Source organism: Varanus komodoensis, unplaced genomic scaffold (genome assembly GCF_004798865.1).
Source record: "Varanus komodoensis strain SLA01 unplaced genomic scaffold, ASM479886v1 scaffold7_1, whole genome shotgun sequence".
Lineage (NCBI taxonomy): Eukaryota > Metazoa > Chordata > Lepidosauria > Squamata > Varanidae > Varanus > Varanus komodoensis.
Window position 1 is genome coordinate 13,696,457 of NW_025336479.1, and position 16,960 is coordinate 13,713,416.

The following is a 16,960-nucleotide window of genomic DNA, read 5'->3' on the forward strand; positions in this document are numbered from 1 at the left end:
AAAGGTTGTTTAGTATTATGTGCAGACCAGGAACTCTGAATTGTCAATAGGTAAATAGTCCAGATTTTTAACCAGGCCACAAATGGGTTGAAAGTGTGGGTTGTGTCCCCCGTAATCCCAGAGTTCTATTCCTGGGTTGCATTCTAAACTGGATTCAGAACCGGAGCAGAGGATGGCAGAAGGCAGCACGCTCACAGTTTATGTTACATGCAAGCTGGGTCAGTCCCAGCCCAATGTCACTCAGCCAAGTGTCATGGTAGAGTTGAAATTTTAACCCAAGCCTCTTCAGTTCCATCCATATAATGCCTTATTTGGATTCCAAATTGCTACATCACCAGATTCTTTCATGGCTGTGAGCAATTTGGAATCCAAATAAGGCATTATATGAAGATCAAAGGAAATGGATTTTAGTTGTATACACTTGGAAAAAGCAAACTAAAGCAATTCACAGACCTGCTACTGTACAAAGGGCAAGATGCTTCTTAGGAAAAACAAGTATAAACTTGGTTTCTTAGCCAAAAAGCACCATTTAATCTGCCAGGGGCTGCTGGCCTATCTATGTACAAACAAGATAGGAAAAGGCATGGTGATTTCTGCACTATTTTATGGAACAAAGAAAGGGAATTTCCTACATAAAAGATGCCCCACTGAAAAAGCAATGGCCACAACAGTTGCAAACATTTTTTAAAATCCTGGCACAGCACAAAGGGAAGAAAGCAATGCTGAATATAAAGTTGCATTCTCATCTGGAAACCAGTAATTGGGTCACTACATAAACGATGACCTGTAGCCGATATTTCTATGTTGTGGGAAATAATTTGAATTTCTCCTCTGAATTTCTGAGGAGGTGAATCATTATCAACATAAAAAATATACCATGAGAAGCAACCTTCCCACAGAAACCAGGAAAGACTACTAGAAAGGGCAGAATGACAAAGCATCACTGGCACACATTTGCAAAGAAGGTTCAGGGTTTAAACTCAGAAACAAGGATTGGAATTCCTGGGTAGACTTTAAGATCAAAAGAGGGACTGAGTGAGTGAATGAAGGGCTGAGAGATCATTTTTTAAACCATAAAACAGCATCCACCATCCTGCAATAAAAGTGTATTATATAATCTATTGTATGCAAGTTGATTTGGCTCTTGAATTACTTCTGACCTGGAAGTAAAAGTGTTCATTAACCAGTGGCATCCCATGAGAAAGCAGCCAGGTACAGCATTTTAAAATGTACTATTTTATGATGCAGAAAGCTGGGCCTGTCTTGAAACAATTACATACTGGGACTCTTGGAAAATGGTATCCCCACACATACAACCCGTAGTAAAGACATACTGCACCAACACATTCAAAATGCCTTTGCCACAGAAACTTGGGGCGAATTTCCAGAATCAACATTTCCTGGGTTCAGAGCAGGCTTTTATTTTCTCTTGAAGTCTGCTTGATATGTGAATGGCCTGGAGGAAAAGAACAAGGGGCTGGATAGAGGTTCTCGCTTTTTATTGTTGTACTGTTTGTGTTCTGCCACTAGGTGTCACTATAGCACCACAAGCTTCTGCATATATATAACATGCATTCAGACAGGGGGATTGTTGTGCAAGAACCCTTCAATCTGGGGATGCAGCCTTTCTACATGAGGCATTTTATGATGTCTCACTCATAGTAGTTTCTGGGTACCTGACATGATGCTGGCATCCTCCAAGGTTTCCCCAGTGCTTTGTAAGCATTTTAGCATCCCCTGCCCAACAAGTCTGATATATCCGTGAATGGCAGCATGAAACCTTCCTGTACAGGTGAGATTCTGGCTATACAACCTCACCACCTACTGATTGTACAATGGGGCATTATAGAAAGGTAGAGAAAGAAACCCCCTGGGGAACAGTATGTAAAACAGTCGATCTGAAACCTGCAAAGGATGCAGAAGCAGAAGCCTCAGTAAAATGGCAGGTTAAAAGCCTCATGCAGAAACACCCATATTCTCCCCTTTGTAAATGTCCAGTGTTTTCTTGCTGCTTCTTACTTTTTTCCCCACTACAAAAATATCTGTTGGTGAGGGAAAGACCAAACAACTGGACAGTGCCTTTTGACTGGTTGTACTAGGTGCCACCCATCTGGAAGCACCCCCAGGCCAAGGGAAACAGATTAGAGCAGGGCCCAGCTGCAGAACATTGAGAAGAAGAGCGACAGCCACTACAGCCGCTTCTGCAGCTGATAACCCAACCTGGACATGACACACTTCTCCCCACTAATGGGAAAGGCCTGTTCACTTTCATTATACTCAAGCAAGCAACTGTGAATTGAAGTCTGGACAGATGCATGGCATGATGACGAGTGAAAATAGCTTATCCGGGTTGAGATACATTTTCAGGTACTAAACACCCACATGGAATACAGACATACATAGGTCTTTAACAGCACAAACCCAGTTTATCACTGAAATGCAAAAAAACTGCTGAAATGTAACTCTAATGTGAAAACTGTACCAATAAGAAATAATGCTACTACTCAATATCCTGTACAACTCTTGTTTCTGAATGCAGAAAACAATTTCCTTTACCAAAACAACTCCCCAAAGTTGAATTTCATGCATTTCAAAACATGCATAATTCCCCCCTTTGTTTAAAAATACTAACCAAAGTTCATATGCCATTAAAACATATGATCCCAAGATCTTTCCAACACTCATGTGCAAGTATGTCGATATCTTAAGGTTTCATGACTAGCTAGACATACTGAAACAATTATTTGTTGATTCAGTACTGGTCCCTGTACGGTTCATTTACAGGAGACATTCTCCATGGTATAATAAAAATGTGCATGGGGGGGGAGAGAAAGAAAACGACTGTAATATTATTATAAAAATATAATGTATAAATGTTATTATAAAATTTCCTGTGTGAGTGGAAATTTTCTGATGAATATGTGACTGCTTTTCAAAGTCAGTACAATGTGCATATATAATTTAAAAATGCTTTAAAATTCTTTCCCCACCTGCTGCAGAGGAGGGGAGGGGAACTGGAGAAAGAATTCCCAGCTCTGCAGCTGGAGTCCTGTCTCCAATCCTGAATCTTGGAATCCAAAATATCCTGTGTTCACCACCCATATGATGGTTTTAGTGAGTCTATTATTTAAAAGAAGCCAAAGCATGTTACCATCACTTTCTTCATTATTCAAATATCAATATATGCAGGATATGCATCTCCTAGCCCTTTCTGTGATGGAAATTGCAGTACATGCAAATTGAACAATAATATTCAAGTATCACTTAATAGTTCAGTGATGTTGAAAACCTTTATGAATGACTACATGCGAATGCTATCCCCATGCAGTGTGGCAAATCCTACAGTGAGGCATATTGGAAGGCTCATGACCGAATTTGCTGCTTTAATTGTGCAAAAGGAAGCCATGGCTTCTCTTTTTAGCAGACAGATGCTTCAGTTCTGTCCCAGATTAAGCCCCAGACTGCAGATCACAATAAGCCAGAGCTTGTGCACATTGGCCAGTCACGAAATTTACATTGCCAGGACTGTGACCTAAAGCAAAAGTATCCCATTGCTGTTCGACTGAGGTCACCTGGACTGTCTGGAAATAAGTGGGCTGCGGAAAGCCCACCTCCGAGGCAGAGATGCTGCTGTGTTCGTGCCAATGCAGAAGGGCTTCCCTGTAGATAAGTTTGCATACTACTAGAAGACACAGTTTCTTTTAGCTTTACATTACAACAGATACGGTATTTTATCTGGTAACGTATCAGCGACATGTATCCTGTCCTCAAATTCCCTTGCATATAGCTTTTAAATTCCCTTTCAGAATAAACATGATTACAACCTGCCAATTTTGTGTCATTCCCCATTTTCAATTTCTCTGCACTACTAGAACTTTTCCTGTACTTTAAGGCTTCTGTACAATGACAGCTGGGGCCTCCAATGCTGGGGGCTGGCCTCTCCCACGCTGGGCTTTAGTCTGAACTTTAAAGGAGCTCTCCTTTAAAGCAGTGAATCTTTGCTGCAGTCCCAAAATAGGTTTTGTACCATGGACAGCATCTTGGAAGTGCAGACTAAACTCCAGCGTGGGATGCACTGACCCAGTGACATGGGAACCTACAGCTTCCACAGCAGTATGCTAACACACATACTGATATACACGTGTGTGATAATGCACAGATGGGCTTTTCTCCTCACTTATAGCTATTATTATGAGCATGTGCAGGGTGGCAGGGCAGTCTCTTCGTACCTTTGAATGATCCGATGTTGTTCAGGAGACCAATCTGCAGGTTATGTAACACATGCTTCTAAGTCCTACAATTAGTGGCTGTATCATCATTAACAGAGTCATGGGGAGTTTCTCAATCACCCCTCCTAGATAAAGCAGCATCCCCCACTCTTACAAATTGCAATAATCCTACAATACGTATTCCTATTCTTTGACATGTCACCTCGTGTCTTGAAACCCATTTTTACTGTTTTTTCCTGCTACACTGCATTGACTAGATGGAACTACCATCAGCCCTAATCCCAAAGATAAGCCTAGTTACATAGGAACTTTTATTAAAGAATCAAATGAGAGCGCTGGTGTAGCATACACAGTGTCAGTAAATTGTACTCTGAAATACGACTTGGCTATTGCAGTTATTTTAAATATTACATTAAATTCTGCTTGCTAAAAGACTAAGGCTGTTCCAAAGATTTGGGGGCCTTTATTTTTCCGTTGCAAATGCGTAAGCATTTGTCAGCTGAAGTGAAAATAAAATTAAAATCAAGAGAACAGTTTAGTTCACCCCAAAACACACATGCACGTGCACACACACAAATAGTATGTTCTTGATTTGCCATCTGCTTATTTTTTTCACACTGAATAAATATGATATAAACCACATCAAGATGGTCACTTTATTATTTGGGCTAAGTTTAAAATCTGTTACCTCAAATAAACAAAGAAATGGCACTCACAGTAACTGAAATCACTGAAAAAAAATATAGTAAAAAAAATAACACTCTATTAACCTGATCTAGATTCCATTTCAGAGGAATTCACAGAATGTCATACTACAAAGGGGGGTATTTGGTCACAACGTAGAGGGAAATACAGCCTCAAAATGGATTTAAGAAAACAGACTGATTTTAGTAGCACATAAAGCAATGGTTAGGAGGGTGTAAAACTCGCATTCATTACATTTGTGCTCCAAAGAATGTAACTAGAGTAGGAACCATTTCATATAGTAAAAGGAAGGATGTAGATAGATATATAGATAGAGTGCAGGGGAGATGCTTCCTTTTCAGGCCCATTGCCTAGCTGGCCACATCCACCAATGGGATGGATTTTGCCCTCATTGTGTCTGGGAGTCAGGATGTTTTGTTGCTCATGTCCAGCTTTTGGTAAGCTTCTGCCACCTGGAAATGCCATTCTCTCTCCTTTTCAGAATGCTCCAATCAAGTTGAAGCATTGGGACATGTGACTCCCCTGTCAGAAGGCCCTTTCATAGGAGACATGCTAGCTATCACGCCTCCTCTTCCATCAAAAGCAAGGGTACACGTCCACACTTTTTCTAGAGTCCCAAGGGAAAAACAAGTGCGCATGTCACAACTTAGCATCTAAGGTGCAAAATGTACCCTGTACTGAGTAGTGTCAGGGAAAAAAATAATCTTGTCACAAAGGGAGTATAAATTACACTGCATTCTTTTCTGCAAACAAGGATCACTTGCTTCTTTAATTTCTCTTAATAGTTGGGCTTTTTGACAGCTGTCAAGGGAAACCAGCCCCATTTGGACCCCCACCCCACCCCCGGACTTAGCTATACATGTCTTCCTACAAGACATTATGCAAGCTGAGGCTTCACATTTCTGCAGTTGCAGAAGTACAGCTAAAAATAATAGAACAAACCTATTTGCACAAATCCTGTGTGCATTTTTAAAAAAGATCTGCCAACCACTGCCAGCTCTTCCTAGAGACTGTCAGGGACTCAAAATGGGGATCACGAAAGCCAGACATCAGCCACATTTTGCAATCTCAGAAAAAGGGTAACATGAAGAACAAGGACACAACAGGGAGGGTTGGTCCTGGTGCAGTATCACCTATGATACCCACCAGCGGATCAAGGTGGGGGCAAATAACCCACAGCCAGCCTGATTGTATGCCCTGTGCTCCATGGGTTGTTTGGCCAACAACCAGTCCACTGTGTCAAGGAGGGTTGTGGTGTGACATGCAAATGCACCGTTTTAGTTTCCCTTTTCTCATGTACGGTGCTGCTTTCTCTATAGAGTCTCCTCCACTTCCATCTCGCATCACCGTACTTTTCCTGGGACTCAGCCCCAGCAGCACCCCTTTCACTTTGCAGGCAACGAGCTCATAAGTTCATCATAATCTCAGGTTGATTTGTTTTTAAGAACAGGAAGCTCTGTACTGTTAATTGATGTAATGGATAGGAAGAAGCAGCGGGCTGGCATGGCTTTCTTCAAGAGAGTTTGAGAACTGGGCTGCTCACTATTTACCCCTAGGGGGTTGTGGTGTGTGTCAGTGGCCTTTTTGGATACCTGCCACCTCCTGCAGGGTTGCCATAGTTTGCCATGTGATACAAACTTAGGTGGCAGGGATTACTGGAGAGCGTAACAACTGTAAAATAATCTGACACATATATGGGTTATCTGAAGGTTGTCATCCCCCTGCTGCACTGAGGTTCAAACAAAACAGAAAACAACGGACCCTCCAACCAGGGCTGAACATGCAAAGCAGCCACTGGTAGATGCTGCAAGCCACTGGGCATTCCTGCGACCTGGTGGGCTGAGGTGACCCAATCGTTCTGCCTCCCAGCATTTTTACCTCTAGCCTTCATCTCCTAGCCATTTTTGTGATGGAAATTATGGGGTAGGAATTGGATAGGAGGATGGCACTAATATTTCGAAAAACAAATATTAATAATGCTGCTGCTGCCAGTGACTCATGTGTGATCTACCATCCATGTTATAAAGCAATGCACATGTTGGACATGCAAAACCACAAGCTGGCAACTTTGTTAAACACATTTAATGCCAACCACTTTTAATATCAAAAAATAGCAGCTATTTTAATATAAAACAATAACAACTGTTATACAAAGACTGAGCATATATTTCTCTACATAAAATATATTATCGCCATGAATTGAATAATGTTCTGAATTTATATTACATTCTTTCCCCCAATTTTCTGTTAAATCATTAACATTCCAGTGCAAACTGTGGATGGAATGTTTATACTGCTGAAGAAAATGCAAACCCTACGATGCCTTCAGTTTACGAAGCCTGGGAAGTACCTCAATTCACTATTTCTTCCATGGTTCCCTCCATCTTTCTTAGTGCTAAGCCATGGGACATTGTTCCAGCAATCTTGTATCACATATTTAGATTGTATTGAAATCAGATAATCAGATGAAGCTTAGAGGAAATTAAATGAGGTGAAAGAGGCAAAATGTGACCAGATAATTAGAGATAGATGAAATCTCTCTCTCTTGTTCCTTTCTCCTTTCCCAAATTAATACACAATAACTGCAAACAGTCATTTAACATAACGAATGGATGTTAAGAAAAGGTCATTTTTATTTAGAGAAGTAAAGATGAAGTTGGGAAAATTCTTGATGCCACAAAAGCAGGAAAATACCCAAGATTTCAATTTCCTGACTATTTTGTGGCTGTACACTTAATCTTTTTGTCCTATCTGTTCATTGCAAAAATAACTAAAGAGGAAAGGTGGAGGAGTAGGGATTTGAACAGTAATATTTCTGAAAAATTAATGTTTTAAGAGGTTTTTCTTTTTTAATATAGCTGAAGTACAATTTCCTGAGATCCGGTGTGTGCTGGAAGAAATATGCAGTTACAGGGCAGGCCAGACTGTCTTTAGAAGGGTACATAAAACAGGTCACATCAGACATAAATGCAGATTCAGTTGCTTATTTTCCCTGATTTTTATAAGTCAGGGAGGACACAAATGATGGTGGTGGTCGTAGGATGAAGTACATTCCTGAATAACATTTTACACAGGATGAAATAACCAAACAGCTAATTCAGGACACCCCTCACAGTTGCATGGAAGCAAGCATGAAAGTTTCTTGCTGCCAAAAGCAATACTTCCAAGCAAGAGAATCTAGGCTGGCCTGAGGTGACATTTCATGGAGAAATGCAAAATAACCTGTTATAATAACAATGAGGACTGGCCACATACTGGTTTCTTTGTGTTTGGCAAAATACAACAAACTTCACTGCCACACAGGGGTCGCAGCTGTGTAGAAGAACAATGGATTTTGTTGTTCAGCATTGTCCAGACTACCAGTAATGTCTTATTAATGCTTTCTGTGTAGTGGTGAGAGCTATAATAGTAAGGATGTTGACAGGCTGGAGGGCAACTGTTCATCCGCCTTTCTGACAATGGCTAGAAAAAAACTGGGAGAAACTGGGCAGGCCGAGGTGTTTTTGCCCCAGGTGGCTTGGAACTTCAACCAAATGCTTTAGACCTGCTCTTTGGCAGCTGCTCAACTTCCCCCCTTTTTGAAACCAAGAAAAATGGGCTTGGTTTGGTCTATCTGTAAAATATTCTCTAAATAAAAGATGCTGAGCCACACAGGAAAGTTATCCTTGCCTCCTAAATTTTGTTTCTGGTGATATGTTTTGAAAGAAGCTTGCTAAGGGCACAACCCAGCCCAAGGTTTGCAGAAAAAGGACTACAATTCCCAGCTTGCTGACTTTTTTTCCTAAGATCACAGCTTCAACGAATCTGTTAATATACAGATGGGGTTGATTGTGTATAGCTATATAAACAACGACCAAAGCAAATTATAGTCAAACTAGAAAATGGCCATCAAGCTAATGAACATTTAAGGAGCACTAATAAAAATTTTACTATGGCCAGAAATTATAAAAAAGCATCACAAACAAATTCACGAAAAGTTTAATACACAGACATTTCACACTTCTGTTCCCACCAGTGCATTATTAAGATAGCTTTTTCGCCACAGCTAAAAGTCACACTGCAGTAATTTTGGCATGTGTGTGTGTGTGTGTGTGTGTGTGTGTGTTTGGGTGGGTATTTTTGCCTTGAAGCTGGGGAGCTGACAGTTGATGCCATCTGGACTCCCTAAGCAAATGAAAGATTATTTTCCTTGGACTTTCCAAGTCATATTGATTGCTGGGCCACAACTTCCATTGTTATTTTTCTTTCTTGTATACAGGCTTAAATCTTGAGGAAAAAGTCTGGCTGTACATCAGAACAAAACTTACTAAAAGTTCATCAGACTTCCAGTGGTCAAATGATGTATTTTTAGACATCAGTGCTGCAATCCTGTGCACATACACCTGCAGATAAACTTCATGGAATTGCATGGAATTGACATGCATGTTGGAATTTTTTAAATCAGGTCCTTTTATTTATCACTTTATCAATGAGTCATACTCTGATGAGTTACTGTGATTAGCATTTGATTAGCATATATTTTAAAATCCAAAATATGATCTCTTTACTAATTAGACAACAGAGATTCAACTTGCACAATCCTTTGTGGAAATGGCATTACTACAGAAATATCATTAATTCAGGAAGTTATTTCAAACTTTAAGGGAAATTCTTATTTGCATCAGTGTAGTTCATAGCTTGAGCCATAGTATGTGGGAGTCTCCGTTTGTGTTTTAGGTCTGCCACAAACTGACTGGGTGGCTTCAGGCAAGCTTCAGATATCAAAAAGAACAGAGGTACAGAATTATGAAAATTAAAGTCTTCATAAAGGCTAAGGATTGTACTCTTCTTATCAAAGCTGAATTAGATTTCATAGCTCACCTGGAAATGGAGAGGTTTTTAAATAACAGAGCAATGCTGAGGCCTGATTGATAGAAGGTGAGGATGACATATCTTTTATAAACCGTAAGAACACAAGGTGTTTCTGAAACACCATTTTTCAAGTAGCCACTGCCAGGGCCAGATCTAATATCTGCTTTGCTCTAATGCTTAAACTAGAGAATGAAGTCTGGATGTAGCTCGTTTCCTTGTGGCTTGATTTCTGACATGTCCCTCTGGCCCTGTAACATATTTCCCATCTGCTCATACAGATGGCATATTTCAGCGAAGACAAAGGAGCTGGTGTCCCAACATTCCAATATATTATGCTGCATGTGTCCCTCAAACTTTCTGATGAAAATTCAAGAAGAAATATATATACAGAAAAGTGATGGTGCAGCTATTTGGCTATCACCTCTCTCACCTCCCAGCGCCATGCAGTGTGGTTAACACCACAACACAGTTTGCAAAGGTTCTTCAGTTCGTTAGCCTCAAAGCCAAGCGGGGAAGAGCCCCTTGCCAGTTTTACCCATGAAGAGAATCTTCAGATTATGTGTCAAAAGTTGTAACTGCCTAAATGAAATCTGCCAAGAGACTTTCTGTTTTTTATTTTATTTTGTGTGTGGACCCAAGCTGTTCTTCCAGTTCAAATCTTAGCATTCCCATAATAAGTGCTTCACAAATACTACTAGAAACATGACTTTGAGCTTGATTTACAAGATAAAAGCCATTTTTATGTCCAGTGGTACTTCCTCTAGAGTAAATGCATTTAGAATCAGAGGCTAAGTATTATTATTTTTCCAGATATGGGAACTTATATTTGCAGGATATGCTCTGGTTTTAAAGTTGAGTTTAACATGAAAATAATGATCACATAAAGTTGCAATTAATTCTCTATTGCATTGCTCTTATATAAGTTACAAATTCTTTTTCCTTGACCATTAAAAATCACCTCCTGTTGCCTTAAAATCTTGTTAAGAAGATAGATTTACTTCTCTTTTTCTACCACTAAGTCTGTATGACAAGCCATAGGTTGCCCACAAAAGTTCAATTTCCATAAAACCTTCATGGGAGCCAAATGGCAAATTGTCATTCAGAACACATCATCCCTGTGGAAGCAAGTACATTGGTTCACCAGAAATGAGCATCATTCTTTTCTTTTTACACATGGATTTTCTGTATGCAGGCATTAGACCTTGAGGAATTAAGATTCAGTTATTTTATGGCTGAAATAAACATTATGAAATGAACTTGAGCAGTAAGCTTGATGGCTGTTTCTCTATTGCAAACTAGTGGTAGTGAAGGTTGACTTTGTCTCCAGATGTGTGTATTTCCAATGTCAAGGCATGAAAAGCAAATGGAAGGCTTCTGGAAAAAGCAGTAGGTGGCTCAGCATTCCCTTTCTGATGTTCCTCTTACTACAAATCTCTACCCCTGTCCTCCACTTTGTTTGCAACAAAGATGCAGCAACTATGATTAACAAGCTGTCCGCACAGCATACTGTTTCTTTAGAGATCAGAAACATTTCTGGAATATTCTGCTGCAACAGTAATTCTGATGCCACTGCTAGCTTCTACAGGAACTCTTACTGCTGATCAAGGATGCTTCAAAGGTGGAGGGGCCTAGTGCTACCATTCAGAAGGCACTGTGCAGCCATCCTGTCCTTTTTTCTGCAGTAAGGAAAAAGCCAGAAGATGTGGTGGTAAAACATGTGAAAGCTACATGTAGAAGAAGTCATTGTCTACTCTGGACCCATCCCCTGGTAAATTCAGGAAATGCAACCCGGTGATGGTTGCGATAAAAGCTTTGCAAAAGCTATTTGGCAAACTTGTTAATTTTCATTTTTGTTAATCACAAGACAAACAGGTGATTATCACATATGCTCTATGAGTGCTGAAATGTCCTCTTGTCTTGGAAATATGAACAAAATACCAGTAGAAAAAGGTACATCAGAAATATGTTGTTGTGATGCAGCTGAAAAGTCAAGGTAAGGTAGAATTTCCATCCACAAATGGATTTTAGGCACAGATATTTATGTGGAATCTTGTATGTTCATAAGAATCAAATCAATGGTTTTGTCTCAGGTTAAGGCATCCAACATTTTGATAAAGGTAAAAGCAAGCATTGGATGTTTACTATCACAGTGTTTCCTTACTGAATTCTACAAGACTAAGTCCACTTACCTAGAAATAAGTTGCACTGAATTGAGACTTTCTTCCAAGGAATCACGCACAGATTGGGCTTTTCTATCAAATATCAACTCTACCAAGGCTGTACCTAAGAAACCTTCCTCTCTCCTCTTTGGTTTGTATCACTTAAAATAATTAAGCCAGAAGAAGGAATCTAAAACCATCTGGGAAAAGAGCACAACTGAAACTATGGAAAGCTGGAGAGGAAGGAAAAAACCTCAGGTTTCGATACAGAGTTATATTATTTAAAATATTTAATGCTGACCTGAGACCATAGAGAACTGTGCCATCTGGATGTAAACGAATCATCCTGTTCTTCACAGTGACACCATGCACAAATGACTTCTTATCATTCAGGAAGTAGGTATCAGGAACCCAAAGCTGATCTGCTACTCTATTGTCCAGTGTAAGATTTAAAGGTATTACATTATACGAAAGCCTCTTATCCCTCCATGCTTGCTGAAAGTACATTGTCAAGGTATAGTCCTGAAATGATAGAAGAGAGAGGGAAGAAATAGGTTGAAATCGCTTTTTACCACTCCTTGTGTTACTTGAGATATGCAATGCAAGACAGAGGTCCCCCTTCCGTAACTATCTATATGGCCAATACCTGTAGTATTAATGTGTGAAGCACAGTCTGCCCTCTGTGCAGGAAATGTCAAATGGCAGAACTCATCACTTGAACAGCATGGTAGAGTATTTGCTATTCTTCTTGTATACACAGATACAACTAGAAGTATTAAGGGCACCATAATATGAAGAGAACTTTACAAAAACTTCCCAATGGTCAAGGTTCTATGCTTTAAAATTTTGAATAAATTGGAACATACTATGGTTGTTATTCAGCATGCATTGGCAACAAGACTCTTTCTATCAGATTATCAGTTTTTCCAGAAAATTGTCATATTCATCTGGACCCAATATAAAACTACCGAAAGCATGATAAGGAAGCAGCCTATCACTGATCATGCAAATTATCACTGACAACAAGCAAATAGCGTGTCTCCCTGTTCAAAGAAGTCTTTGTAAGGAAGATTTTTTTGTGGAATTCTGCAAGAAACATTTACAAAGAAATTTCACATGACAGGTGATAAACAGATCATCTCCTTCCTGAAGTTTATCAATGGTTCTTGAATTTGCAACTTCCTTTCTTATTAAGAAACTTCTTTAAAATGTAGCCTCCACTTTAAGAGAAAATATCTCAGTGACACCCACAAAATTAGAAATAAAGTATTTTGTAATCTGAACACTTCCCCTAGAAAGGAAGTTAAATTTTTTTTACTCATTTGGGTATGCAAAATTGAGGCAATCCAATTATTCTGTTTTGCAAGGCAGCAGCAAAAACACTAAGCTTAAGCTTCCTGAATGAACTATTGTTTCAGCTATTTAGATAGTTAGGCATATAACATTAATGTTTCTTAGTCTTAGGAATGGTATTCATACAGTTCACATTTTAATGTACATCTACCAAATTTGCACTACCTGAACCCATAGACAAATCAGTGAAATGTCTATGGGCAGTTTACAATAGTGTCATTCTAAAAGCTCAAATACTGCTAGTGGAGCTCCATCAAATCCTCCTTCTGTGTAGGTCAATTGTACATCATGCTTTTGCAATGGGTTGCACAGTGAGTTATGCAGGAACAAGGTGCACCCAGCTGCGTAGTGTAATGGACCACTGGCTGTACAACTGTTCTAGCCCAACCTTAACATTAGTTGGATTCTCCCTTTTGCATGGTCCAGGACATAGTTTCTGCTGGTGTAAAATACTACTTGCACTAACAATATGATGGAGTTGAATACTTCCCATTATCTGCCAACTTTCTGAAGATCATGATCAAAGTTCAAAAAAGCGTATGTTACGGAGAAGTATGACCAAGAACCTAGGGGAAACTGAAGCAAAAATGCATATAATTTGAAAAATGCTTCCATTCTGAGCAACGTGCATGAAAATATGTATGACCTTCAAAAAACAAATCTGTGAACTGAGGTGGAGAAAGGATGGAATGGAATGGAATGAACTAAATGATGAAAAAAACATGAAACTGAGTGGAACTTGATAGATTTGTCCATTCTTGCTCAGTCTTTGAGCCTGCTCTCATACCTTCTGAATTTCCTATTGCACTGCATCTTTGTATACAACTCAGACACACCCTGCTTCCATTGAATAACTTAATTTAAGCATTTAAGTCTATGCCATTAAGAATACTGAAAATTGTAACTTCTTTACGATTAGTTACTTTAACTGAATTGCTATAACCAGGTCTGCCTTGTTTGTTTAAACATACATTTCCATCCAGTAAAACTGTGTTAGCATAAGGTTGAGTGTTCACTGAACAATAACATCCATACTATTACATAAGCTTTGGACTAGACATTTCTCCTTCCACCTCCACCAATCTGCTTGATGGCAACCATTTTTGGTATCATTATACAGCGAGAATGCTCTGGTTTTCTTCATGCCATTTAGAAAAGAGGACATTGTTGTAAGAAGCATCATATAATAGTAGAATCTTCCTATGTTCAAATATAGGCAAAAGAATTCCAAAAATTAACCAATATTGACAAATGAAAGGTTATGTGGGCAACAGAAGATGCAAAAAAAAATCAACTGTTATGAGGGAAACCAGTATAAAATCATAATACAGTGCTACTTTAGCAGATGGGAAATCAAAATAACATATTGGAAGCAAAGCACTAGAGATGTTATTTTTATTTTTCTTGTTTTACATACATTTATATAATACAATCTCTCATCAGTTTACATTCACTACTTTAAAAAACAACTGCAATAACAATAAAATCAATAAAAGCAGTAACATAGAGCACTAAAATCTGGATTAATTACAATAAATTATAAGCTTAAACAAGTGTGCAAGGACACATTGAAAACATGCCACATGTTCTGCTTCCCAAACGGTATTGGGAGAGTGTTCCAAAGGGTACAAGCTACTGTTAAGAAGTCCTGCTTCTGAGGCCATGCTCTGCCTTATTTAATCAGATAGTATCCTGATTCATATCTGGTATATTTGACTTGTTGAAAGATTCTGGAAAACAATTCCCCACCACTATTAGCTGAAAGACAAGAGAGATGGTTAGATTTCTGTTGTCTTAGCTGCAGGGGAATAGCTAGATGAGAAAAAGAATGTTATTTAGTTATTAATTTCTATAGCCTGCATTTTAGCACAAACAGGCCCACTATGGCTGTGTGCAAAAAGAAAAAGAGCATTAAAATTTGCAATAGTCAATAGCAAAACTATAATATTGTAGAGAGCCCATATCACCATTTTAAAAACCACAAAAAGCTTAATCTTGTCCCCTTCAACGTCTACATGAAACCGCTGAGGGAAGTCATTCATGGGCTTGGGCTGAAGTGCCAGCTGTTTGAGAATGACACTAAACGCTACCTCTTGTTTCCATCTAAGGCTGCTAGAGAATCCACTGAATTCTTGAAGCAGGGTCTGGAAGCAGGCTGGATTATGGTAATACACTCCACATGCAGATGTCTTTAAGGACAATTCAGAGTATGAGCACCCAATACTGGGGGTAAAAATAAAAATGCGACTTTAAGAATTTAACATTGAAAAGCAAAGCTTATATGCTTATAATGTTTATCATTATAGTAATAATGATTTTCATCATATTCACATTAATTTGACTTATGATGCTGTATAGCTATAACTAATGTCTGTTACTGGTAAACTCTAGGAATTTTATATAATTCCATGTATCTGCTTCTGCTGATCATTCAGTACCCATCTAACAGGAATATTTAGTACTGAAATTCTATGCCAATTACTTGGTAGCAAGTCATTAACCTTAATGAAGTTGTCACCTGAGTAGAAATGTATAAGATTGCATGGCTAATGTTTTACCTTACTTTGCATAAAATATTAGTTCTTTCCTTAGCATTATTATCAAAACTATTTATACAGGATGCTTATGCACTGAACCAAACTACCATATGTCAAAGAAATCATTAGTGAATGCATGTATATAACTTTCTCCCAGAAGAGTTATCAATTCAAAAAGGAGTGCTCCAGATACTGCTGCTAAGATACTAGTCAATTTCTCTACCTTTTAAACCAAGTATATAACTGCATTGATAATTTGTGATTTCAGCTCTAGCCATTTATCTCCTAAGAATTTAATAATAGACATAAGTGTGCCACTCTGCTCTCACTCACTGTGTTGTACCAGTGAGAGCCACCACATGTACAATCGGGAGTGAGTGCTTTGTACACAAGTACCAGATGGTAATGTAAACTCCTGTTTACAGATCAGATTTTCTGACCTGTCCCATTCTGTATATGAGCATGTCTGCTCATTTGAGTTGCTTTAGCAAGGCCTTGTTCCCCACCGTTCTAGTGGTAGGTCCCTCTGGCAGGTGGGCAGCATAAAATGTTATTTTACTAAGCTGAAATATTATTAGTTTAATTTCCACATGTAATAACATTGCTTTTCTTGCATACTGTACATTGCTCAGAGAATGGTAGTTGCTGGCAAGCTCGCAAATATGGTATGGGAGGGAAACAATCCTAGGGACCCGAGAGAGCATCTGAAGGGTGACCATATACAGCAGATGTCCAGATCCAAGTCTGGAGACAGCACTGGAAATTGGAGCTCTGACCATCCTCCTCTGCCTCTCTAGCTGGCAAAGAAAGATCCATGCCAACTGCTCTTGAATGCGGGGAAGGGGATCTAGGTGTGAGGAAAGGGGCATTCCAGTGGGTGTGGGACAGGAGGGGAGGAGATGTGGAAGCTACAATATCCATATGCTTTTCCAGCCTTTTCCAGCCGCTGTCCCTCTGAAATGCTCTGGTTGGGCAGGCAATAAAGCTTGCCTAGCAAAATGCAGGGAAATGGAAATGCCTCTCCCATTTCCCCTGCTCTGCACCAGATGTAGCCATGCTCTGTTCAGGGGAATGTGGGATCACTTGAGGAGAGTTTCCTTACTCAGTAAATTGTGAGTATGAAAAC

The 16,960-nt window shown here is 39.3% G+C and overlaps 1 protein-coding gene across 3 annotated transcripts in view; it reads right to left on the minus strand.

Annotated features, from left to right (window-relative positions):
* Positions 1-16,960, minus strand: part of GABRB2 (gamma-aminobutyric acid type A receptor subunit beta2) — a 123,585-nt gene that overhangs the window by 64,035 nt on the left and 42,590 nt on the right. For all 3 annotated transcript variants that reach the window (XM_044453795.1, XM_044453794.1, XM_044453793.1), the window contains exon 4: positions 12,246-12,466. In XM_044453795.1, coding sequence (XP_044309730.1) covers positions 12,246-12,466 — 221 coding nt within the window. The remainder of the gene's footprint in view (positions 1-12,245; positions 12,467-16,960) is intronic.